The 25308-nt window shown below is 50.2% G+C and overlaps 2 protein-coding genes across 2 annotated transcripts in view; one reads left to right on the forward strand and one right to left on the reverse strand.

Annotated features, from left to right (window-relative positions):
* The window catches only part of LOC141579379 (thiol S-methyltransferase TMT1A-like), a 15822-nt gene extending 1957 nt beyond the window's left edge, over positions 1-13865 (forward strand). Inside the window, exon 3 of the mRNA XM_074374837.1 lies at positions 5162-13865. Coding sequence (XP_074230938.1) covers positions 5162-5395 — 234 coding nt within the window. The 3' untranslated portion in view covers positions 5396-13865. The remainder of the gene's footprint in view (positions 1-5161) is intronic.
* Positions 18-25308, reverse strand: part of SMIM41 (small integral membrane protein 41) — a 97016-nt gene continuing 71725 nt past the window's right edge. The window contains exon 3 of the mRNA XM_074374840.1: positions 18-5183. The gene's annotated coding sequence lies outside the window, so the exon portion shown is untranslated. The remainder of the gene's footprint in view (positions 5184-25308) is intronic.

Consider the following 25308-nt stretch of genomic DNA (forward strand, 5'->3'; position numbering starts at 1 on the left):
CATCTTTCTGCAACAATGAGTACACGTAAGCACGCAGATAGCCATCTTTACTTACAGCATATGTTCTTCATTCTTTACTGCAGGGCCTCAGGAGTTATCTACATACTATTCTCTAGCCCTTTCCTCAAGCAACAGTCATTAGTCATTTGTAGAAAATGAACAATCATGCTGGGAAAGACAGGGAGAGTCAGGGCAGAGTGGTTTTTCCAGAGACACTGCAGATGGTATCACCTTGCATCTTTGACCACTGTTAACATTTCAGAGTTTCTTCCTTCGTTGTCTTGAATTCTAAAAGCAATTAATCAATGCATCCAATTGTTTAAAAGAATTCAAAAGTTGAAGAGCACAGAGGGAAAAATGAAAGCTCTCCCTTCACTTCCTTAAATCCCATTCTGCTTGTCTGTTCCCATATATCACCATGGTAGTGGGTGTCTTTCTGGGTTTTTTTCTATTTTAAATTCATCTCTCTCCTCCCTGGTATTTGGAAGTTTTCCTATTCCTATCTCAAGTTTATGAATCGTTACTCTCAGATTTCAAGTTATATTTCAACCCACACTTCCCCATCAACATACCAAAATGATGTAGTCATGTGACACCCTCAACCTGGCCCAGACCTGTAGAGCTTTATATTTCCCCATCCTCATCCCCCATTTCCTGTCAGCCCCATCAGTCTCTCCATCCCATATCCTGGGCTTGGTTGACATAATCTGTCATTTTAACTTCAACCTGTTTCTAAGGATTCCCCCCAACCTTGTCTTCTATTTCAAAGATCTTTTCTAATTTATAACACAGTTAAAAGTCAGTCTATCATCAGCCATTTATTTGCTCTGAATTTTACCAAATTTACTGCTCTCCACTGTTTGTTATGCTCTTTGTCTTCTCTTATCTTGAGATGTTTCTGTTTTCTTTCAAATTTAATTTTTATTTGTCTGAACTACTTTCATAAAGAGGTTCCTGAGAAGTGGTTCACGGAGCTATCCTTGCATATTTGAAAATGTCTGCTTTCTACCCTCACACTTCAATGATATGTTGGCCAAGACGCCTTGATCCTGGGAGCTGTGAGCATTGTTTCATGGCCCCAGGACTTTCCAAGTTGCAAATAATAACTTCAGGCCAGCCTAATTCTCTTTCCTTTTCAGGTCATCTGTTTTTGTTGTTGATTGTTTTTATGCCTGGAGGTTTTTAGGATTTTCCTTTTTTTTTTTTTTTTTTTTAATTTGGAAGTTCTAAAATTTCACCAGGATATGACTAGGTGTGTATCTAGTTTTTATTAATCTTGCTAGGCATTCAAATAATCCTTTTTCTGTTAATACTCAAGTCTTTCTTTCACTCTGAGAAGTTTTCTTTTATTGTTTCTTTCTGTTCCAGTTCTTCTCTATTTATTATTCTTTTCTCTTCTTCTGGAACAACTATTATTCAGACTTAATTTTCCTAACTTTGGCATCCTTGCTCTTATCTTTCACTCATAATTTCCATTTCTTTATACTTTTATCCTGTGTCACCAGATAGGTCCTTCCTTTGATCTTCTGGATGACTTCCTCTATCCCTCAGCAGTGTTTATTCTACTTTTTATTGCCTCCATTGAATTTTAAATTCAGGGCTTTTTCAAATTGCCAAAGCCTCTTTCTTAATCCCTGATCAAAAACATATTCCTTAGCAATATGTTTTTGAGTCCTCATAAAAGTATTTTTGTTGTTGTACGCTGCTTTTAACTTCTATCTCATTTATTCCATTGTTTCTTCAGTAGAAGGTACTTGTTCTGATTGTTCAAATCAGTGTCCTCCCTTTAGGGTGGCAGTGAACAAGCTGGTGGGCAGGACTCTCTTGTCTAAAGAATGGGGAGAGCCTCTAGATTCTTTAGCTGCTGCAGGTGTGAGCAGATTAGGACAATTTTCTCCCAGCTCAGACAAAGCTGGGTCCCCACTAGGACAGCCATTGTCAGAAGAGTTAGGGGACTTCTCGCCAGGCGTTTTGCAGAGTGGCCAGGGCTGGATCCTTTGATGTCCTGAGAGAGGGGATCTGCCTGCCCAGGTGCCTCAGGGGGTCTTGGCTCTGCTAGAAAAATGAGCATCTCCAGGCCTTTGGTTCTAGGGTTCTAAGAATTCAAGCCTTCCAATGTATCAGAATTGTAGGCTCCCAGCTGGCTTAAGTGTCAACTTTCTTGGGTCTAAATAGTGTGTTAAAAAGCCTACAATTCTCCTCCTGTATGTCTCCTCTACTAATCACACAGAACACTTCACTTCTGACACTTCTGGTCGCCAATTGTGTGAGAAGCTTTCCCCACACCAAGCAAATCTGCAACACCATCTGGGTGTCCTACAACTTAACTCAACTCTGACACTTATCTACCTAAAGATGGGGTCTGATCCCACATATAAAGGGCTCAGTCCTACAAGATTGCCCCCCTCTTCAGCCACCAATCACAAGAATCACAAGCCCAGGTTGTCACGTGTGCTTCTGACTGATGGGCTGTAAATCTGAGGTTCCCACGACCCCCTCCTCAGGTTCCACTGATTTGCTAGAGTGACTCACAGAACTCAGAGAAATGCTTACTTACATTAACCAGTTTAGTGAAGAATATGATAAAGGATCCAGATGGACAGCCAGATGAAGAAATATACAGGGTGAGGTGTGAGAGGGTCCCAAGAGCAGGAGCTTCCGTCTCCGTGGAGTTGGAGGGCATCGCTCCTCCCACCAGCCCCGTGCATGGATTTGTTTAGCAGTTTGGAAGCTCCCCAAACCCCCTTGTCTTGGAATTTTACAGAGACTTCCTCACACAGGCATGATCAATTATTAACTCCATTTCCAGCCCCTCTCCCTTCTCTGGAGGATTGGGGGTGGGGCTGAAAATTCCAAGCTTCTAATCATGGCTTGCCATCCAGTTCACCCAGAGCCTCCTGAAAAGGACAAAAGATGCTCCTAAGGCTCTTATCACTTAGGAATTTACAAGGGTTTTAGGAGCCCTGTGTCAGGAACAGGGTCAAAGACCAAATGTTAAAACAACAGCTGCTCCTAAGATTCTTATCACTTAGGAAACTACAAGGGTTTGGGGAGCTCTGTGTCAGGAATGGGAGGTTGGGGGAGCAGAGATCAATATATATATTTTTTTATTATCTCACAGTTACTTGCAACTTGTTCTGCTTTCTGGCTTCCAGGGTGTTCTGCAACCATCTCCCTTGCTGTTTTGTCTAATAGAACAATCAGTTCTGCTATAACATAATATATACCTTCCTAAAAATTACTGTTCTATGTGTACATTAAATATACTTCAATAAAAAAAACACTTTTTAAATCACCATACTATTCAAAATCATGCACCAAAACCATAGAGCTTATGGAGGGAAAACAGGGTTAGGGAAACAATACTTTAAAATTTCATCAATAGCCCACTGAAAAAAAAAAATGGAAGCCTAGTAAAAATGGCAGCACAGTTTTACACATATTAAATGGTTAAGAAATGCATAGCAACTACAATAAATAGAGCATTTTACCTGGAAAAAGATTTGACCTTTGTTTGTGGACGTGGGCGCCGGAAGGGTTTCAGCTTGTGAGGGATTATGAAGTTATTGCGAGTGTAACACGTTATTAGCAGGAGGAGGGTTCGCTGAAATTCAACAGAAAGTGGTAACGCCTGATGTGGATGAGTGTGGGTTGTGAACTGAGGCAGCTGGCAGGTGTCTGAGGTGTGTGCGTTTTGTGTTTTTCTACGTGGCTCAGTTATCCGCATCCACCCACGTTCCTCACACACAAAAGTGCTCATAAGCAAATGTGAAATTCACATTAGGCTCAAATTATTCCGTAATGCATCAATTGTGTTGAAGTGAACTTTCATTTTCAAAATAACCAACTGACTATTTGTATCTAAACAAACAAACGTCACTGTAGTTTCAGTGGAGCAGAGGTAAATGTGTGTTCAATCTGCTATATTTATTCTTTACACGGGTTACATCCTAAGTAGACAGTGGGACACTCTGAGGTAAGAGCTGGTGACTCTGTCGCCACTTCTCCACTGTCTAGCACAGCATCTGACCCTCATTGGGTGCTCACTAACGTCTGCTGAATAGAGTTGAAATGAAAGTTGTTCTGTTGGCCATTTAATGCATCAAACAGACAAAATATTTGTGTGAATTTATGAAGACAGACTAGGTTCCCATCTCCAGGAGATGCCATTAAGTTCATGGAACATACATCAACCAAATATTCTAGCTGAAATTTCTCTGGTCAGCAATTCGTCAGCCCAGCTAGACACTTCTGTTTGTTTAATTGAAGTATAGTTGATTTACAATGTTGTGGTAATCTCTGATGTACAGCACAGTGATTCAGTTATACTGATTACATATATTCTTTTTCATATTCTTTTTCATTATAGGTTATTACAAGATATTGAACATAGTTCCCTGTGCTGTACAGTAGGACCTTTTTGTTTATTTGTTTATATCATAGTTAGTATCTGCAAATCCCAAACTCCCAATGTATCCCTCCTACTTTCCCCGTTGGTACCCACAAGTTGTCCTCTGTGTCTGTGAGTCTGTTTCTGGTGGGGTTTTTTTTCTGGGGGGGCAGGGTTACAGGGAGGTAATCAGGGTTTTTTTTAACTTTTTTAAATGGAGGTACTGGGGACTGAACCCAGGATCTTGTGCACACTAAGTGCACACTCTACCATTGAGTTTATACCCTGCCCTGCTCTGTTTCTGTTTTGTATTTTATTTTATTTCTTTAAACATTTTTTATTGAGTTATAGTCATTTTATAATGCTGTGTCAAATTTCAGTATAGAGCACAATTTTTCAGTTATACGTGAACATACATATATTCATTGTCATATTTTTTTTTGCTGTGAGCTACCACAAGATCTTGTATATATTTCCCTGTGCTACACAGTACAATTTTGTTTATCTATTCTACATATGCCTGTCAGTATCTACGAATTTTGAACTCCCAGTCTATCCCTTCCCACCCCCTACTCCCCACCCCCTTGGCAACCACAAGTTTGTATTCTATGTCTATGAGTCTGTTTCTGTGTTTCTGTTTTGTAAATAAGTTCATTGGTATCATTTTTTAGATTCCACATGTAAGTGATATTGTATGATGTTTGTCTTTCTGTGTCTGACTTACTTCACTTAATATGATAATATCTAAGTCCATCCATGGTCATGTTTCAGCTAGACACTTCTTGTTGGAAACCTGTCAAGAGAGACCAGAATGCTCTGGTAGAGGCTGCATTCTCTCAGCCGGCATCACAGCTCCCACAGCCCACTGACCTGGGAGCTATCTCTTCCTCATACCTCTTGTACCCAGGACTTAAAAAAAAAAAAAAAAAAAAGCATGTAGGCACCGCAAGGGCCTCTGCATCTCAGAGGCTCAAGATCTTCCCGTTGTCCGTCAGTCTCCAATAGGGAGAAAACAGTCACACAGTTATCTGGACAGAGATAATTCAGTGTAAAGAATTAACTCGATGACACAACATTGTAAACTGAGTATCAATTAAAAAAAATATATATATATATAAAGCATTACTTTGGTATAGAGTTGTTAACTGAGTGTCTGAAAGTGTAAAAAAAGACCCCTGAGATATCACAGGACTGGCACTGGGGGAACTAGCCACTATAACTAGGGCTGAGGGGACAAAGGGAAGAGGTCAGAACTGTTAAAATTCAGAAACATGGAGGAGGGGCCCCTGAAAAGCAGAACTCTGGGGAGGAGGCGCTGCTTGGCTGGTGCTGGTACCTCTGGTGGGAGGACACAATGAAGCTGATTGATTCTTCAAGTGTTGGGAAAACTGCCAGCTGGATTTGGCTGCTGCTACAGGAAGGCACTGCTGCTGCCAGGGTGAAGACGCCTTGCTGGGGCATTGCAGGCGGACAGGAAACCCGCAGAAAGCAAACATCTTGCAGTCTCCCTCTGGCGTCCCCTATTGGCAGATCCAAGTGCGTACTCCACGTTGGCTCGAAGACACACTAACTTAACTCTCACTCTCATCAACTGGGAATCCCATCTACTGCACACCACATTTTTCCTGAGCTGACTAAACCAACCCATCGTTTTGGCATTTGCCCCCACATCACCCCTCAGTCTTTCAGTGAGGGCCTTACCAGCACAGCCCCTAAAACAGTCGGCTTAGTCAAAGGTTGAATTCACTGAGATGTCTTGCTGTTGGCTTTCTGATCGAGTTGTGCAATAAAAATATCTTGGTGTCTTCCATTCCTGCCATCATTCTGGTAAACAGCAGGTACTCCTTAATTGTTTCTTTTGTAAAACCAAACTTGTATTTAAATATATGCTAATTAAATCAAGATAAGGGGGATCGCCTGCTAAATTATCAGCAATTTTTTTTAATGATGATATATCAATGTCATTTTAGCGTGATATTCAAATTAGGACAACCCTTTAGAAAACAATTAGTGAAAAACCATGTCCATGAAGATGTTCATTAAAGCATTTTGTGTGTGTGTGTGTTTATAGAGAGTGAGCAGCCTACATACTCTACAATGAAGGAGTAGCTGAGTAAATTATGAAAGAGTCTCTCATTAGTAGCGTGCCTGCATTTAAAATCAGAGTTATGGAACTAGTGTACTACGGAAAAAATGCTTATCTTCAGGGAGGGTGGATAACAAACCAGAGTTTGGAGTCAGAGATACCTGGGTTCTAGTCCTAGCTCAATCACTCAATAGAAGTGTAACTTTCAATAGTCTCCCTGAGCCTCAGGGTCTTTATCTCTAATATCAGGAAAACACCTACTTTGCAAGATACATTAAGGATTAAATAAGAAAGAGAAAACAACCTATAGAGCCTGGCACATACTAGGTATTTCTTAAGTAGTAAATGTTTTTATTGCTGCCTTAAGTAAACATGCAGATGGAAAAGTGTAGCAACATTACAACTCTAATTATATTTAAAAGAAAACAAGTTCACTCGGTGGGGGGGGCAAACTGAAAGGAAATACACTAAAATATTAAATAATGAGATTGTATTTGACTGGTAAAATTATGGGTGACTTTTCTCTTTCTCTGTTTTGCAAATATTAATCATGTAGTTGGGACCATTTAAAACGGCAACACAAAAATCGTTTTTTTATTGAAGTATAGTCAGTTTACAATGTTTTGTCAATTTCTGGTGTACAGCACAGTGCTTCAGTCATACATGAATATACATGTATTCGTTTTCATGTTCTTTTCCACCATAAGCTACTACAAGATATCGAATATAGTTCCCTGTGCTATACAGTATAAACTTGTTTATCCAAAAATCATTATTAAGGACAAGTTTTGAGAAAAACCTCCCAAAGATCAGGGAAAGTAATGATTCACTGGTAAAAAGTTTAAAGTCAAAAATGTTGCCTTTCTACCTTCCTGCCTGCCTGTATAATTCAGACCCAATGATATTAGATGGGGCCGAAGAAAGCAGGTATCCATGCCAGAGTGCAGCTGGGGCCAGGGCAGGGGGGACTAGTCCTTACACAGAAGTGGGCATCTGTCCTGGGGGCAGTGGCTTCACCGGGAGGTGACGGAAGGGAGAAAACTAGAATGAACCATGTGGCATTGGAATTGATATTGAAGGTGTAAGTGAGGAGTCATGGCCTTCAAAATACAGATAAAGTACGTAGATCTAAGTTGTGTATTTGTGTGCATATATATATACCCTACCTCTCTCCACTGATGTCATAGATTCAATGAAGTATTATGTTTACTCAATAAATATATCATATATTTCCATTGTCTCATTATTCTCATGTCACCTACCACCTGAATAGTTTTGCAATCAGTGATCTAGAATGTTAAAGCTTGAAGGTAACATTCTGTTCCTGGCTTAAGAGTTGGAAAATCACTGACAACATTTCCAAAGCTATGAACATACCTAGTGCCCAGATCTTGGTTTCTAAATATCATTCTCCACTAAAAGAAACTAAGTTTCCTTGGAGAAATAACTGATTCTAGGGCTGGGACAGATAAACCACAAGATAAGACAGGGCTATTTTGTTCCAGAAAGTTAAGAAGTGCTTAAAGAATATGTCAAAAGACACCGAAGCCAGCTTGCAGGGGTTCCTGCTGGCCAAAGAGGAGGCGATCTGAGCCTCAAAATAAGTAAAGAATAAAATAGGGATCCCTGAGTCTATACTAATGTAAATAAACGTGGAGAAGAGAAAGGGTGCGGGTTTTTTCCATATGAAAGATGCCAACTAATAAATGTGGAAGTAATTGTGGATTTGGCAACCATAATATTAATAATTAAGCCAAGAGACATCAGCGATGCTAGGCTAGTGGGAGGAAGTTTGACGAGGATCAGGATATTTACATTGTCCCAGAGCATCTCTTCTTAAAGTGCATTTTAATTACAAAGAGGAAAAAAGTAATTTTCAGTGGAGAAACCTGGCAGACACTCTCTTAATCAAGTCATCAAAGTTAATGTCACCAGTAATGGGACACACTGAAATCATGCACAGTCTGATAGGATACAGGAGGAAGACACAGCATCATTTGTGTGTGGGATTCCCGCCCAAAATGCATCACCTGAATCTAAGCATGAGGACACATCAGACAAACCCAAACTGGGGATCATCCTATAAAATAACTGACTTATCATTCTCAAAAACGTCAAGGTCATGAAAATCAAGACTGAGGAACTGCTCCAGATTAAAGGAGACCAAGAATATTTAGCAACCACGTGCAATAACACGATCCTGAACAGGATCTTTCCCTGTAAAGGACATTACTGAGACAACTGGTAAGATCTGAACGGGGTCTGAGGAGGTATCAATACTAACCTCCTGGTTTTGATGGCTCTAATATGGTGAGACAGAGAGAGAGAGAGAGAGAGAGAGAGAGAATGTCCTTGTTTGCAGGAAATACACATTGAAGTATTGGGGGGTAGGGAGACGTCAGGTAAGCAACTTACTCTCGAGTGGTTCAGAAAAAAAAGTTCTTCCTACTATTCTTGCCTCTTTTCCACAAGTTAGAAATGATTCAAAAGAAAAGTTCAAAAAGTTTGTTTCAGCTGTGGCAAAAAGCTCTGACTCTTTATCTCACTGAAAACAAAGGCTGCAGCCTGTTCAGTCAGCCAAACCTGTTTGTCCTGACAGTCGGGGGCAGACTTCCAGGCGTGGGCTGGGCAAACAGCTCTCTGTCTGGGGGCCCAGACCTGAGGCTGGGCCCGGGAGGCCCGGGTTACGCTAGGAGCCTCAGCACTGAACACACAGGAAGAGCTCCGAAGCTTACGGCCTCTGGGATTTGGGGTAGGAGGAGAGAAGCAAACCAGGATTCCTTCTACACCCGACTAGGACCAAGCCCCCTCGCATCAGCTCCCAAAGGCTCAGAGAAGGAGGAGCTTGGGGAGAAGAGGGAGAAGGGCGAGAAGGAGAGGGAAGAGAGGGTGGCCTTGGGCTTCTGGTATTGCCACATTGTTGGTACCATAAATATGTATTTAATCCACAAAAAGTCACCAAACTCTGTTGTCCTTGGACCTCTGTGTCCTGTGTTGTGTCCCCAGCAGCAGTGGGCAGGGCCCCACTGATGCAGTAGCTGGTGAAACCAGGAGAGGGCTGCCTTGTTAGCAGGTGTTCCAGTGGCCAGTCACTGAGGGTTTGTGGGGGTTTCTTCCCCCCTACTCAGCAAAGCGGCTGCTTCATTGTTTGCATATTTTAATAGGTTTGATCTTATCCCTGAGATAGTTTTACAGATTTCGAGAATGGAAAAGAAATGTTTGTCAATGCCTGTCTCCTCTGTGCGACTGTGAGCTGCCACAAGATGAGGGCAAAGTAAGGCTGTGCAATGGCAACCTCGGATGGCACTGTTTTATCCTCTCTTCCCCAGTCCCCAGTGAGGGCTGGGCCACAGCCAGGGTTCAGTGAATGCTTTGTTTCTGTGTGTGTGTGTACGTGTGAGTGCATGTGACTTAATGAACTTTTTTTTGCAGGCCTGGGTGGCAGAGGTAAGTCCCATCACCACACAGTTTCCCTCCATTTTTCCACCTGCAAAGGCTCTCTGAGGCATCTCAGCCCAAAACTCATGCGGTATGTGAATGTCGAGAGTGGTGTGTTTACTGAAGAGATGGATTCGCCATAGTTATTTGCCCTAAGAAACCAGTAAGTTCCCAGCTCCAGAGAAGCAATGACTCCTAAAGATGAGAAGCGGGACACTGGGGATCCGCACAGTGTGGCTAAAATGTTGAGTGTTGCAATAGACGCTCATCCCCACCTAAGCCCACCCAGCACATGGGTGCTCTCCATTGTGCTGAACGGTCACAGTTTGCAGAGACAGGAAAGGACAAGCCCCCTGCCCAGAGTCAGAGATGTGGGAGAGAGAGCTCAAGGCAGGAATTTTCTTATCTCAGATGTTCACCAAAGCCTAGAAAAAACTAATCTGGGTTTTCATTGGAGACCGCTGAAATCTAGAGGAAGAAGAGAAGTTCTTGGGGAACCAAGTCAGGGCTCTGGACCTGGCAAACTGGATTCAGGAGCTCTGATAGAGGCGAGGCAGGCCCCAGGCTGGGCCCAGCCCCAGGGCCAGAGTCCCCGCCCCCAGCAGCAGCAGCAGCTGCGACAGTGAAGCCTGCTAAGGCTTGGCTGGGTCCTTTTCAGGCTGTTCTATCTGAGAAGCATCTGCATATCACAGAGTCCATGTCAACAACACCTTCAGCCCAGAGACCTGGGGTGCTCAGTTCAGCCCCCGGGCCCTGCCTTCCCAGCTTCTGAGATCCAGTTACTGGCCATGGGCACCACATCATGTAAGGCAGCTGCCAGGCGCGTGCCTGCTCCTGCCTGGGTCCAGCATCTGACCCCAGTGTGACCTCCCTCCTCCCAGACTTGGGCTTGACTCATGCTTCCAGAATGGGAACCTGAGGATTCCTGCTGCCTCGTGATAGCTGATTCACAGCTGGTCCAGGGGTGGCTGTGAAAGGGGCTCAGGGGGGCTGTCGGCCATCAGAGAGGAGACACCTACCACTTCCTGAGCACCAGCCATGAGCACCAGGTACACCGCCACATTTCACTGGTGTGATGACTCTGTGGGATCATTCTTAGAAAGGGGGAAAGTGAGGTCCAGAAAGGATCATGCACTAAGCCAGCCCCCCACTTTCCCCTGGGGGACTCCCTGGGGGACTCCCTGGGCCCAGCCAGCACCACCCCGGGGACCCAGCATTTGTTCATTCCTCCAGCCAGTATTTACTGAGGGCTTCCTGACCTCTGCTTCATGGCCATTCAGTCCTTGAGGGCAGCCTGTGGGAGGCCCACTCAGCCCTGCTGGAGGAGCCAGGCTTGGCTGGAAAAGGGGTTCCTGGACCTCAGGACCACTAAGGCACCCCACAGGTGCCCCACTCCCTGCTGGCTTAATGCCTCGGCAGCCCGAGTCGGGGGCCTTCTGATGGGGACTGGAACATCAGTTGGGCAGTGCGCCCCTGCCCCCGGCAGGTGCTTCAGAGCAGGAAATGTGCTTGCTGTCCCCAGGCCTCAGTCTGCAGCGGGTGGGCAGGTGGGGGGGGGGGGCAGCCTCTTTTCATTCGTGTGATTTCAGGCACCTGGGTGATGTCAGGCCTGAGTGATGCGTGGGACTCACTGTGTCTGGAGCCCGATTGGGGGTGGAGGCATTTCTTTAAAAGCGTATAAATCACTAACTACTTCCCTTTTCAGTCCAGCCCCACCCCTGGCCTAGGAGGAGTCGCCCCACACGTACACAAAGACAGATTTCCCCTTGGTTCTCTGCACGGCTCACACGTGTCTATGGCACTGCAGATCCAAACGGTCGCCCTCCTGAGGGTCTCCTCGTCCCCACGCTGCGGTGAAAATGTGTATACACAGCAGCCTAACTCATGGGCAGCCAGGCCGTCTCGTACACACAGGGGCACATGGTGCGCAGCCCCATGCACACACTTACAGCCCCTCACTCCCTCACACACGTGCTTACGTGTCTTCATGTTACTCCCATGTTCACTGGTGTCCCCGGGCACAGATGAGCTCCTACCCGTCAGAGCCCTCAAGCTCCTCCAGGTACCCACGGAAACATGTGCCTGTCCACTGTCCCACATGATCATGAGTGTGAACTTTCACAAGCATACAAAGGGCCTGCACACAGGCAACCGTCTGCAGCAGCGCGCATTCCATTCACACACACACACACATTCGTGCGTGCCCTCTATACGGACACAGACACACTCCAATCACACACCCACATCAGACACACATGTGCATGAGTGAATGACAGACTGAGTCCAAGTCTTCACACACCTTCACACACTCAGGTGCACCCCACAAGTACTTTCGGGATGCCTGGGGTGAGAATGTGAACAAGCAGGGAGCTGCAGCCGCAATCCCCAGCCTCACCTCCAGGGGCCGCTGCCCAGTCCAAAGCCCCAGCTCCGCTTCAGGGATGAGAGGAGCCTCAGACACAGTTCTCCCACCAGCCTGAGGCAACAGGTAGCACCATGCAGCCTTGGGCTGGGGTCCTGCCAGTCTTTAAGAGGAAAGGGACATTCTGGAGAGAAGACAGCCCTGGATCCCCTGCAGCGTGTGGGGTGACCAGTTACAGAGATGGGCAGGGGCTCCAAGAGGGGAGTCTGCGTGGGAGCAAGTGTGTGGAAGAGGACCACAGGGAACAAGAAGCAGATGGGAAAGGGAAGATGAGGAGGTCTTGGAGGAAATAGGCGAGGGGGAAGGACTAGGGGAAGAAGAAAGAGATGGTGGGAGATGAAAAGGATGGTGCCAGAGGTGGGAGGGAAACTGTAGAGGGAGGAGTTAAGGCAGATGCATGAGAGATGAGAAGGGAGAAGGGGAAAGAGGATGCTCGGAAACAGTGCAAGGAGGCTGAGAGAGCACCTTTTCCAGAACCAGGAAAGGAATGGCGCTTTCCCCTCTTAGGCCGACTTAGGACCACTCTCCACCCTACCCGACCAGCAGCCACCCCCTGGAGGCTATACTCTGCCTCAACACCTTGGCTGGCCCCAAACTGCCGCCGGCCTGACACCCACATGAGGACAACTTCCAACAAGACCCAGGTGGCAAGTGCCCCGGGATAGGGGAACGCTGGGGTGTAAGCATCTTTTGACCCTACTCACTCAGCTGCTCCCTTGGGGTATAGGGAAAGCTGGGGACCCTGAGACAGAGCTGGAAATTCTCCTTGTTGCTGGAATCCCTCCTGCCAGCCAGAGGTGGAACTATTGTCTCCTATTCAGGGCTCTGTGGGGTCAGAAAGCAAGCCATAAAATGCCAAGATTTGGAGACTTTCAGAGCTGGGTGAGTCCTGGGTTCTCACCCCTTTCTACCTGAGCGGTCATCCATCTTCCCTGTCCTCCCAACCCTGGAGGGCTTGGTCCCACTCTCACAGGACTGGGCGGTAAGCCTAGAAAGCTAGAAGCTTCTGAGAGAGCAGCTCAGATTACAGAAGAACAAAGGAGGCCTTGGGCCCTGGATCTTGTCCACGCTGGACATGCTCCCAGAACCCCCCTCCTTCCAGCCCCTGCCAGAGCATTCCAAGAGCTTTGCATCCTCCCCAGAGCCCACCTTGGGCCATTTTGCCACAGATTCTGCTTCCCAAAACTTCTGTATCCCAGAACTCAGGCCCAGATGGAGGAACAGTGACTGCTTATTGATGGATACCCCAAGTGGTCGGGAGAAAGGTATTGCACTCTCCATTTTTCAGATGAGAACACTGAGGTTCAGGAAGGTGTCATGCCTCATCTGAGGGTCTGTGGAGCATACCAGAATTTGAGGTCTAAAGGGAGGAGGTGGCTGAACCAAGGCCATGGTCAGGCCCCTGGCCTGCTCTTCCTCCAGCTTCAGCCCTCCGCCTCGGCCTTCCCCCTTCCGCCTCCAGCAGAGCCCTGACCTGACCCCTGCCCCTGTATCGCACCCCTCCTGCCCATGCAGACCCAGCTCAATCCCTGACCCAGACCCACACACCTACTCCGCGGTCATCCCACCCTCTCCCCACCCCAGGAGCACGCCAGCCGCCATCACCCCCTCCTCCGTGAAATCTGAAGTCAAACCGCCCCTCTCCCCCATTCCCATAGCGCTGCAGCCCCTGCATCTGACCACGTCTCTCCCCTGCTTAAAAACCTTCCAGTGGCTCCCCCATTCCCTTGAGACAGATTGTTCACTCCTCGGCACGGCATCCCAGGCCCCTGCGAACTTTTCCAGCTTCGTCTCCACCCACTCCCCCAACACCCCGTGCCCCATCTGCTCTCCAACAACTGCTTTCAGGTCCTGGCTCAGCCTGCTGGGCCCAGCTCCCATCTCCCCTCAGGCAGCTTCACACCACCATTCACAGTGGGCCCAGAGCAGCCCTCAGGGCTCCCATAGTCCCCTGGGCTTCCCCCACACACACCCCCGACAGATGCCTGTCTGAACCCACTCTGCACAGGCAGGACCCAGTCAGCCTTTGCCAAATGGTTATCCTCAGTACCAGGCACATTGCTCAGCTTCTAGTAGGTGTTTTACAAACCCTGACTCATAATATTAGACTATTTCAGTGAAGGTGTGTCTAGCTCTCCTCTGCACCAGTGCCGGCCAAGGAGATGCTCAGTGTGGGGTAGAACAGTTGGCAGTCAGTTCCCCCTCAGCCCCCAACCCACGATCCCTCTCTGGGCCCTGAGTCTGCCCCATCCCATGGGGTTTACAAGCGGCAGTAGCCCCACTGCAGTGCCTGAGGCCCCAAGGACCATCCCTGGGAGAGTTGGCTCTACAGCCCAGTGAAGAAAGTCGGTGCACATCTTGTCAACTTGAATCTTCCTGCTCACCTTAATCCCCTCTGACTCTACAAGCCCAATTGGTGGCCAAGAGGGCCTGAGACACCACCATCTGCCTCTGCCCACCTACGGGTCACTGGGACCTCTGCAGAGCCACCCAGATGCCCCAAAGTTCCACCCTCTCTTTGACAGCTTTCCCAGCTCCTGGAGCAGCTTGAGCAGGGAGATCACGCGTGTGGGCCCTGCCCTTGGGGAACTTCCAAGCTGGAAAGTGAGGCACGACCCTGTCACTTGTGGCCCCAGACAGACCCAGGGACAAAGCTAGGCCAGGACGTGGGTGGACATGTGTTGGTGGATGATGACAGCACCAGTAGTAGTGGCGGCTGTTCCTCATTAAGCTCTTACTAAGCGCAAGACTCCAAGCTGAGCAATTTATTGATGTTTTCTCATTTCATCCTTCCCATACGTCTCTGGAGTGGCTATAATTCTTACTGTATAGACTGCAAGAGGAAGCCCAGAGAGATCTAAGAATCTTGCAGCATCACACAGCTAACCAGCGGGAGAGCTGAAATGCCCCTTCAGATCCACTGATTTCAAAGCCCGAGCCCTTTCCATCCCATTTCACGGCCACCCCAAACGCCAGGTGGGGATTTGTTACTTCCCTTCCCAAGAGGCCTCAGGATCTCCCCACTGCCAACAGCATAACTGATCCTGGCTGAGGCCCCACGATCTGACCCCTGCCTGCCTCCCGCTGCCACCCCGCCCACCCCGGCCACACCTCAGACTGCAATCATACCATTTTCCAAGTCAAGCCCTCTGAGCTTCGCTTCTGCTGTTCACTCAGCCTCAAATGCCTGCCCCATTTTACAGACGAGAAAGCAGAGGATTAAGAATGTTAAGTAACTAGCCCAGGGTTACACAGTCGGGAAGCAATTGAGCCTCGGTTAGAACCCAGGTCATTAGAGCATCAAGTAATAAAGCATTAATTTGTGTTACAGACAATTAGGGAATGGGAATTAGCAAGACAGGTTGCCAAGGGTGCAAAGGAGGCAGAGGAGAGAAATCAGGCTGGTTCCAGAGTGAAGGAGGGCCAGGCCAAGCCTTGAGGAATGGCAGGGTCTGGATGGGCAAAAGGGGAGATTCTAAGAAAAGTGCAGACAAGAGAAAAAAAAGGGAGAGAGAGGCTGGTCAGAATTCAGGAGGCTATGTGACCTGGTGGAAAGGGCTGTGTCATGGGGAGGCCCACAGTGTTGTCCAAATTACTGTGTGACCTTGAGCAAGGCCCTTCCCTGTCTGGGGGATGCTTTGTCTGTTAACGAAGGACAGTCTTGGTGGCCTCTGAGGTCCAACCTGGCCCTGACACCCTAGGGTTCTGACTATCTGTGATGCTACTGAGCCTTAAAACACAAGATCTGACTCCAGACCCACTGCCGTGGGGCACAGGCTTGGTCACCAAGAACAGACAGGGGCCAGCAGCCAACATGGCAGCTGACCGGGCACATAGAAGTCTGGCCCCAGGCTCATGCCGAAGATCACCCATGAGGCCCTCTGCTCCACTCATCCAGGCTACAAGCATGTGTGAATTCACAACAGTAGGCCCGGTCCTGCAGAAGCTAAAACACAGGCATGAATGAGTCAAGGCAGAACTAGCGGCTCAGCGGGGAGGAACAGGACATGCCTAGCACTAACTTAAAGCCCAGACTCCTGTCCCTCCTCAGGAAAGGGGAACGGAATAGGGGTCCTTGGAGAAGGGGCAGAGAAAACATCCTGAGAGCAGGGGTGAGGGTTTCGGGACTAGAGTAAGTGGTCTGCACAACTGGAGGACATTTGAGGAACAAGAATGGTCCCCAGTCAAGACAGTGTTGCACCCAAATATAGAGTACATTCTAGGCTATCAGCAAGGGAGATGCTCTCCCTTGGGTGTCTGGGTACAGCAGCGCAGACTCACTGAAGGGCTCAGAGCCAGCTGGATAGAGAAATGCCTCATTAGAGGCTGTGGACACACGAATGTTTGCACTCACACGTGCACACACACGACCTCCTGCACAAAGACCCCCAGATCAGGTCGTCAGTCCCCTCACTTCTAGGCGGAGCCCTTCCAACTGCTCTCCCTCCCTCCCCAGGGAGCACGCCCTTCGCGTGCCAGTGACACGCAGCCCCGGAGCACAGACGTCTTGCTGTCTCGTCTTGCTCCCTCTTGCTGCAGTTTTGATACGCTTGCTTCCTTTCTGACTCAAGAGGTGCCAAACAGAAACAGGCCCACCCACCTCTGTGTGGCTGACTTCCACCCACTGGAACGTGAACTCACCTCTAAGCTTTCCTGCCTCTTTGACCTCCATCTCTTGAACCTCAAGAACCCTGTCTTATTCACCACTGAAGGCTAAACGAGGGAGGGAGTGAGCACTTGGGAGCCCGCATGATCCTCCAGTGGCCCACCTTCCTGGATCCTCAAGATGTATCAAAGAGCTGGAGATTCGGGCGCAAGTACCAGCTCCTTCGCTTGCTGGCTGTGACACCCGAGTCTGAGTTTCCATGTTCTACAAGGTCACAGCAAAGACTACATGGGAACCACCTGCAAAGTGCTTAACACAGAGCGGAACGTGGAATAAGTCCTCAGTGAGGACTGCTCCGCTTATTAGTTTGTCTTTAGTTACCCCACCATCCCATCTCTTGGGTCTGAAGTCCTTCTTGAGATCTAATCTCAAGCCTTCATGTCACGTACGAACCAGTGTTCCTCCTTTGCTGGGGTCTGAGGACCAGAGGGGATGAGGCTACGCTAGCTGGTTGGAAGCGGATGAGGCCACGAGGGAGATTATAGAGGCGCCGGGCCCAGGGCTCTGCCATGCACCTGCTGTGGCTCTGATGAAGATGGGGGGGCCTGCCAAATTACCCCACCCCATGATCTCATGGCTGCATGTGCCAGGTACTGGCTCAGGGAGCAGGTGCTGACAGCTCAGACTGGGCACTGAGCCCCAGGACAAGAAGGCGGGAGGGCTGCAAAGGCCAAAAACAGAGCTGTCCCCATGGGGCTCAGACACGAGGCCTCCCTGGCCTCCACGTGCAGCCTTTGGCTCATGACTCCCGCATGTCGGCTCCTCTTCCCAGGCCTCCTGCACTGCCCACTGGTGCCCAAAGGACAGCGGATGAGGCAGGGAGAGACTCCCTTTCCTCCCCAAGGGCCAGTCTCTCCATTTGTATCTCTCCTGGCTTCTCTCTGCTCCAAACCCCTGGCCCTGAAGAGGCTGCTACTTTTCTAAGCATGGAGAGTTTGCTGGGCAGGAGACAGATGACTGAATAAGTCATCCCTTCGGCTGTTGCACACACGCAACTAAATGCCAGTTACAAGTGACTCTGAATCGCCAAATAGATGCCTCTGTCCTAGTTTCAGGGCGTCCCTGGATGTGAGGACAGACCAGGTCCCTGTGTCTTCATCTTCAACCCCTCCTTCCCCAGGTGCCCTTCCCCAAGAGCTCCTCTCCACCTACCACAAAATCTACCTCTGTGGTCAAAAGACCCCTCGACCCAGCCCTGGTTGGCTGGGCTGCCTCTCCTGAACACAGCAGGGGGACACCTGGTGGAAACCCCAGGTCTCAGAGTGTAGAGTCATCTGCATCCTGGGGCTTTGGTCAAAGCCCTGCGGGGCCATCAGAGGCTCCATTAACCTCTTGATTCAAAGCTGAGGCCCTCATCTTGGGCAGGCAGCTTTGTCCCTCAGGGCACCCCTTCTGCTCCCCAGGTCACTCTCACCTCAGCCAGGCTCCCTCCGCATGGCCCCTTCTCCCTCCATTGTAGCTGTTCAGCCCAGCTTCATGACCCCCTTCCTACAGGGCACCACCCAGGATCTACCCCCTCCCTCCTCAGCTGCGGCCCCAGCACTAGTGCCCAGGGTGTCTGCTATTTCCACCTTGGACTTCGGCCTGGGACGTGCCCGTCACCCTCCAGGGAACACATCGAAAACCATGGCAGTGCCTCTTCCACAAATCCTGGGTCTTTCCACGCCCACCCCCAACACACACAGTCCATCCTCCCTTCCCAGCTCCCGACCCTCCTCCAGGTCCCTCTCTGTAAAGGAAGCGGGTAGATGAAGACCCCCTCCCACTCAGGAACTCTGTGAATCAGAGGTTTCTCTCCAGGCCAGGAGCAGCCAAGCATGGAGACAGGCTGACTGTCAGACCTGACCCCTGAGAAGGAGGCAGGGGGCCCTATTAGCATCCTCCCTCCACTTCTCAGAATCTCCCTCTGCCTCCCAGAGGCCCTGCACTCCTCTCCCATCTCTTTTCCCAGATAGCCCAAGAAAAGACACCTGGATAGTCCACAGGCCAAAACTTAACTGAACTTCCTGGAGAGGAGGACCTGGCTCAAGGCCATACCGCATTTCCATGTCATTTCTAAGTGGTACCAAGTGGGCTGGGCAGGCGTGTGTCTGGATGATCCCCACCCAGGAGGCAGGGCAGATTCCCGGAGTACCAGGTCACTGAGCCAGTGCTCTGGGGCACGGCTCCTATAGGGACTGGTTGGTTCCAGAATGATGATGCCGCTGGGATGCTCAGTGCCTGCTGCTCCCCCTGCGTGTCCCCACCCCAAGGAAAGCCTTGTCCCTCCTCAACAGGTCCACACCCTCCTGCTCCGGGAAGCCTCCCCAAGACAACCCCACCCAGCTCTTACCACCACTTATTCCACATCCCCTCAGCACTTAGATGCAGTTTCCTCTGAATTTGGCTGCCTGTGTTTATGTGTTGCTTTGCAAATATTCCCATAAATCTGTACACCTCATGATCATCACTAGTTACGAGTCCCGCGTAATTAAGCCCATTTTGCTGGAGGATTAGTCTCTGCCCTTAAGGAGCACCAAGAAAGACTCTGAAATTTAAGTCACATCTCTCTTCCTGCAATTTCTGCCTCTTGATAAGCAATTTCACTGATGAAATGCCCAACAGTGTGCAGCTTCTCCCCATGGCCAAGTTCTTGCCTTGATTGCCAGAGAGGCCCTGGATAAGGTCATATTGAAGCAGGAATCTCTGGGAAGTACCTGGAAGAAGTCAGCAACTCCTCAAGGAAAGCGTCTCGCTTCAGAGCCCTGCAAACCCTACCGAAGCCAGATTCCCTCTTCCTGGCCTCTGGAACCAGGCTGAGAGCTAAGGCTGTATTCGCACAAACAGCGTCCCTCAGACGCTGCCGTAGAATGTGGGGAGAGACTGCCGTGGGATTGAACCTCAGCCCTAGCCCTCACGAATTTTGTGGACTGACTTCAGTGCTCTAGACCTTAATTCCCCCATCTGTAAAATGGGCACAATAGGAAGACCACCTGAAGAAAGTGGTAAGGACTGGAGTTAATATACGTAAATCAGGCTAAAGCAGGCAGAGGAGAATGCTGCAAGTCACTTCAAGGTCAGAAGGCTAGTTCCAGGGGTACATTCATTAACCCAGAAACCCTTCAGTGAGTCCCAACTGAAACCAGGCAGAGGACTAAGTTTATCTGCATATCTAGATAAACTTACAGAAGGCTCTTTTAACTTCATTTCAATCATAGAAGATATTTTGGTCCGGCCAGCAGTCAGTAAATGAGGCTTCAGCAGTGGGACTCCAGTGGGTGGCTTGCCCTGGATGCTTCAAACTCCTGGGCTGCCCCAGACCTCCTTGCCCCACCAGGGGCAGCCCAGATCAGAGCCTCTTGGGCACTGACAGTCTTGCTCAGAAAGGATCTTTTCATTTGCAGAGGTGAGGAGGGTCTGGAAGGCAGACGCCTGTCTGTGGAAGCTAATGCAGGTCAGGCTGTCAGGGGTCAAGGGCAACTTGTGGTGGGGGGGTGCATCAGGGAGCAATGCAGGGCCCAGGCTGCAGCTGCCCCGCCCAGCCAGAGACAGAGGGCAGGGCAGGGAAGACTTCTTCCCGCCCAGGAGTGCCACCAGCCAGCTGAAATTCCCAGCCCACACCACGCACCCTGGAGGGCTGCGGGGGAGGGTGGGATTTACGCTTCTCCCCACCTCCCCGACACCCCAATAGGAAATGTGTTGAGCTCGTCAACATCTCTCTGGCTATAGGCCGAGCTCGCCTGTGGCTCCTAAATGATGGGGCAGAAGCCAGATCATTAGACAGGGGAGACTGTCATTAGTGCAGGCGATGCCACCGCCACACAGACAATGGCAAACAGTCATTAGTGGCTGTGTCACAGGGGTGAGGCCATGCTGGTGAGGTGCGGGGAGCTGCCCCTCCCCCAGCCCAGCTCCCGCACACTCACCTGTGCACACACAATGAGGAGAAAGCAGGCACACACTCACCCACACACGCATTAGCACACTCACAAATGGTGTGAGTTGATACACCTGCACGCTCTTACATTCATACTTGCCCGCTTACGTGTTCACACACACAGGGCTGCTGAACAGACACACTGCCCAGAGGGGCCCACAGGATCTGATGCCTCCCACGTACACATCAGAGGGGCCCCCAGATCCTTCCACAACCAGGTACGCAGACACACAGGTATCGCCCCTGGCCTTGAAATGGACACACAGACCTCCAGGGGCCCCAGGAGAGATCAGATACCCTCTTGCATCGCACTCACTCCCTGCTTCAAAGGAGCAGCACCAGGCCAGAGAAACCAGGCAGACTGCAGAAGCAGGCAGGCTTCTGTTTTGCTTTGCAAATATTTCTAAGCACTTCTGTGTTTCTAAGCACTCCTGAGCCCCCTGGCAGGGGAGAGACAGGAAGGGATGGCTGGGGGCATTGGAGGAGAGGAAAGCCTGAAATCTAGCTTCTGCCCCAGTTTTGAATCTTCCCTCCCACTTTCCTCACCAATTGGCTTTCGTATGTCAAGCCATGGGACTCTGGCTTTCAGTTCAGAAAATGTGGGCGGGGGCAAGGAGGTTGGTGGGCAGGGCCTAGCCGGGTAAGGTGGAAGGGGGCAGCGGGGAGGCTGAGTCCTGGGTTCCCCTCCTAGCTCTGCTACCCACTGGGTGTGCTCATCTCCTGCTGCTGCTGTAACCATGAACTTAGTGGCTTAAAACAAGGCAATTTCATCATCTTACAGTTTGGAGGCCAAAAGTCCAAAGTGGGTCTCAGGGGGCTAACATCAAGGTGCCCACTGGGCTGTGCTCCTTCTGAAGGTACTAGAGGAAGATCACTTCCCTGCCTTTTCCAGCTTCTAGAGGCCGTCCACCTTCCTTGGTTCCCTTCCATCTTCAAAGCATCGGCTGGTAGAGTCGTTCTCACAGCATCTCTCTTCCCACCACCCTCTTCACATTTAAAGGAGCCCTTGCGATTACATGGGGCCCACCTAGATAATTCAGGAGAATCTCTCCATCTCAAGATCCTTAATTTATTCGTGTCGGCAAAGTCCATTGCCACATAAGGTAACATATTCACAGACTCTGGGGGTTAGGACATGGAGATTTGGGGGGTGGGGTCCATTATTCCATCTGTCACCCTGGGGAGAAGTCATCTGACCTCTCAGGGCTTCGGCATCTTCAACTGTAATCTAGCAATAGCCCTTACCACATGGGTGGTCGTGGGGATTTAGGAAGCCACATGAACCGGAAGCACTGTGCCTGGCACTGGGGGGTGGGGCTTGTCCTGAGCCAGCAGCCCTGCTTTCTCACTTCTTGGCTTCTCAAGGATAGAGGAGGGGCAGCCCACTGCAGGAGAAAGCTGGGTGAGGGACCTCAGAGGATAATGAGGGGGGTTCTGGGCTCAGGCAGGACTGGGAGGGGTTGTGGGTACCTGTGACGGTCCTGGATCTAAGCAGCCATGAGGCCCTGCAGGGAAGGGAGCCACCCCACATGGCTGGGGGCGCACACACAGGCAGTGACCTGGGATGGGGCAGCAGGGCGGGGATGGGGCATCTGCTCTTGCTTCCTCCTGCCCTCCTCTCCCTCATCTGCTGCCATCTGTTTGCAGGGCCCCGGGGCTAGCGGGCAGGCAGGAGCCCCAGACCAGGCTGCTATTACCTTGCTAAGTGCAGACTGCAGAATGATGACCCAGGAAGATAAACCCCACATAGTGGAATTGCCCACTGGAAAACACTCATTAATCCCCAGTCTCGTCCAGCACTGTTTGCTCACTCAGGAGGCGGCTGTGCACCTCAGAGAGGAGCTGAGGTCATCAGATTCCCACTGGCCAGCCCTGCCCCATCCAACAGCCCAGATCTGCCCCCTGTGCTCCTCACCCACCTCCCATTCCCTACCCCTCCCTGGCCCATCCCCCCCCCCGGCTCTTCCCCACTGTCCTGGCCCCCAGCTACTCCCAGCTCCCCCCAGCTCCCCCAGAACCTCAGAGCTTAACTCAGGAACTAAGACTCCAATTGGCATGAGGAAGACTGGGCTGGGGGCTGTATTTGGAAGCAGAACAGCCAGGGACAAATCCATCCCTCCGCACAAGGAGGGTGCAGGGATGCCGGGCCTGCCAAGCAGTGTTGGGGAGACGAAATCAGGTCACCTGTTAAAGTGTTTTTTTAAGTCTGAGTACTAATTTGAGTTATGGGGACACACAGAAAGACTTCCTCCTTTTCTCCCTGAGACATGGCAGGCAGGGCTGGCCTCAGGTCTGCCTTTCATGGACAGCTGCCTCGGAGACTCCCCACATCGCACTGCATCAGGAGATCCCCAGTGGGTGCTGGAGGAAGGAGACAGAAGGATGGAGTGGGAGACAGCGCCCTTCCAGCTCCTGGATGGGATCGTGATCCATAAATCACTTAATAAAGTCAATTAGATCTTCGAATTTTAAAAAAGAAGGATGGAGGGGGGAGGACACAGCCCCCTGCACATGGTGGGTCCTGACAAGTAGGTGCTGAGTGCATAATGTTTAACTACTGAGCTCCTACTGTATGCCAGGCAACGGTGGCTCAGTGCCTCAGATACGGGGATGAATGAACCATAAACCACCAGCGTTCAAGCCTCAGTTCTCAAGTTCCATTCTGACAGCCTCCTGTGGGCCATGTATGGGCACTAAGGATCCCTGGAGGAGTGGGACATTCTTGCATGGTGGATGGTTGGCTGGCTGGTGGCTATCCACCTGGCTGTGGCTTCCCAGGGTCAGCCTACGTCAGCTGGCGCAAGACGCAGCACCACCCTGAGCTGCTGTCATCTTGGCAGGCTCCCAGAGGCCGGGATCTGATCACTACACAGGGAGCAGAAGATAGTTTCGGTCTATTATCAGGGCAGATAAAGCAGCAGCTGAAGCTCAGGGAGCGATTCAGGCTAACAAATGAGCATCTCCAGATGCCTGACCACTCCCCCATCCTGCCTTTGTCAGCCACCCCAGCCTTCCAGTCCCACTTTGTTCCTCTCTGAAAGCAGCCCCAGGGAGGGGACACCTCCTAAATGGCTGTGTGCTGTGACAGGAATGGAAGGGCAAGGAGGCTGGAACCAGCCAAGCAGCTGGTCTGCAGGTAGGGGCTAGATGGAAAGAGGTTCCAGAGCTTCAGAAAGCACTGGACTGGGAGGCAGCCAGGACGGGAATGTGAGGAGAACACTCGAGTTACTGCCCTGCCTCACTGATCTTAGCACATGTCCCCCTGCTCAGCACTGGGCCAGGCACCCAGGAGGGGTGCAGAGAGCATTTCCTGAATGAAGGCACAAATGGCAGTGGTAGGTAAGACAGGCTAGTGTCTCCAGTGACCTGGATGCCAGGCTCAGTGGAGGGGAGACCAGGTCCCCAGACCCTATCTAACGGGGAGGGTGCTGTAGGAAAGAGACCCTTGCCTGAGACAGTCATAAAAACAAGTGCTAAATAATTAAGGACATACAGTGTGTTAACTCAACAACTGTTTCATGTGCACCTACTATGTGACAGTGGTGATGGAACAGTGGACAAAACAAAGTCCTGCTACCAAAGAAGCTGCTTTTGAGAGCTCCCCTTCACCAACGGACAAGTGAGGAGGCTATCTGGGAAGACTTCCTGGAGGAAGGGAGCCGGAGGATTGGCTGAGTGGCCAGCATGAAGGCTCAGAGGTGGCCAGGAGGGAAGGGTGTGGGGGAGGGTAGAAGAAAGCTGAGCATCTGAGACCTGAGAAATGAGGGCTGCTGGGAGGAACCGTCCTCATGGGTTGAGTGGCCAGACACAGTGGATGGATGGAGAGTGGGTGAGAGGCCACTAGGAGACCTCTGTTACTAGGACCTGGCATTTCTTCCTGGAGGAAGATGCTGTGTTGGCCCTCCCTGGGAGGCAGTGAACAGCCTGCTGAAGCAGGGCCCTCCTGCCAGTTTCCCTTTGTGCAATCCTCCTTCCTGTCCCTCTCCACCCAGAAGCAGGCCTGGCAACCCTGCCGAAACGCCGCTGGCATGAACCTAGCACCCACACGGCTGGGCACAGGCTGGGGTTCCCAGGGTGGATAAAGCCTACTCTACACCTAGACCAGGAGTCTTACCCACATGGGCTCCATCCTCGGGTCCTACATGGAGGGAGAGGGACCTGGGGGGCCTATGGCTTGGTCCTCTCCCCGCCCCAAATGCATGCCTGACCAAACTCTAAGCCTAATGGGGCTTCTGCCAGCTTAGAGAGACTTCCTTCTGCCTTTTTCTTTTGCCGAGAGGACCATCCATCTTCTCACCCACCTAAGGCATCTGGCGGAGACAGGAGGGCATCAGAGTTCCCACGCCATGCTGAGCAGGAAACAAAGTAGAGGCATGCTAGGCCTCCAAGA

This window comes from Camelus bactrianus, chromosome 12, assembly GCF_048773025.1.
Source record: "Camelus bactrianus isolate YW-2024 breed Bactrian camel chromosome 12, ASM4877302v1, whole genome shotgun sequence".
Taxonomy (NCBI): Eukaryota; Metazoa; Chordata; class Mammalia; order Artiodactyla; family Camelidae; genus Camelus; species Camelus bactrianus.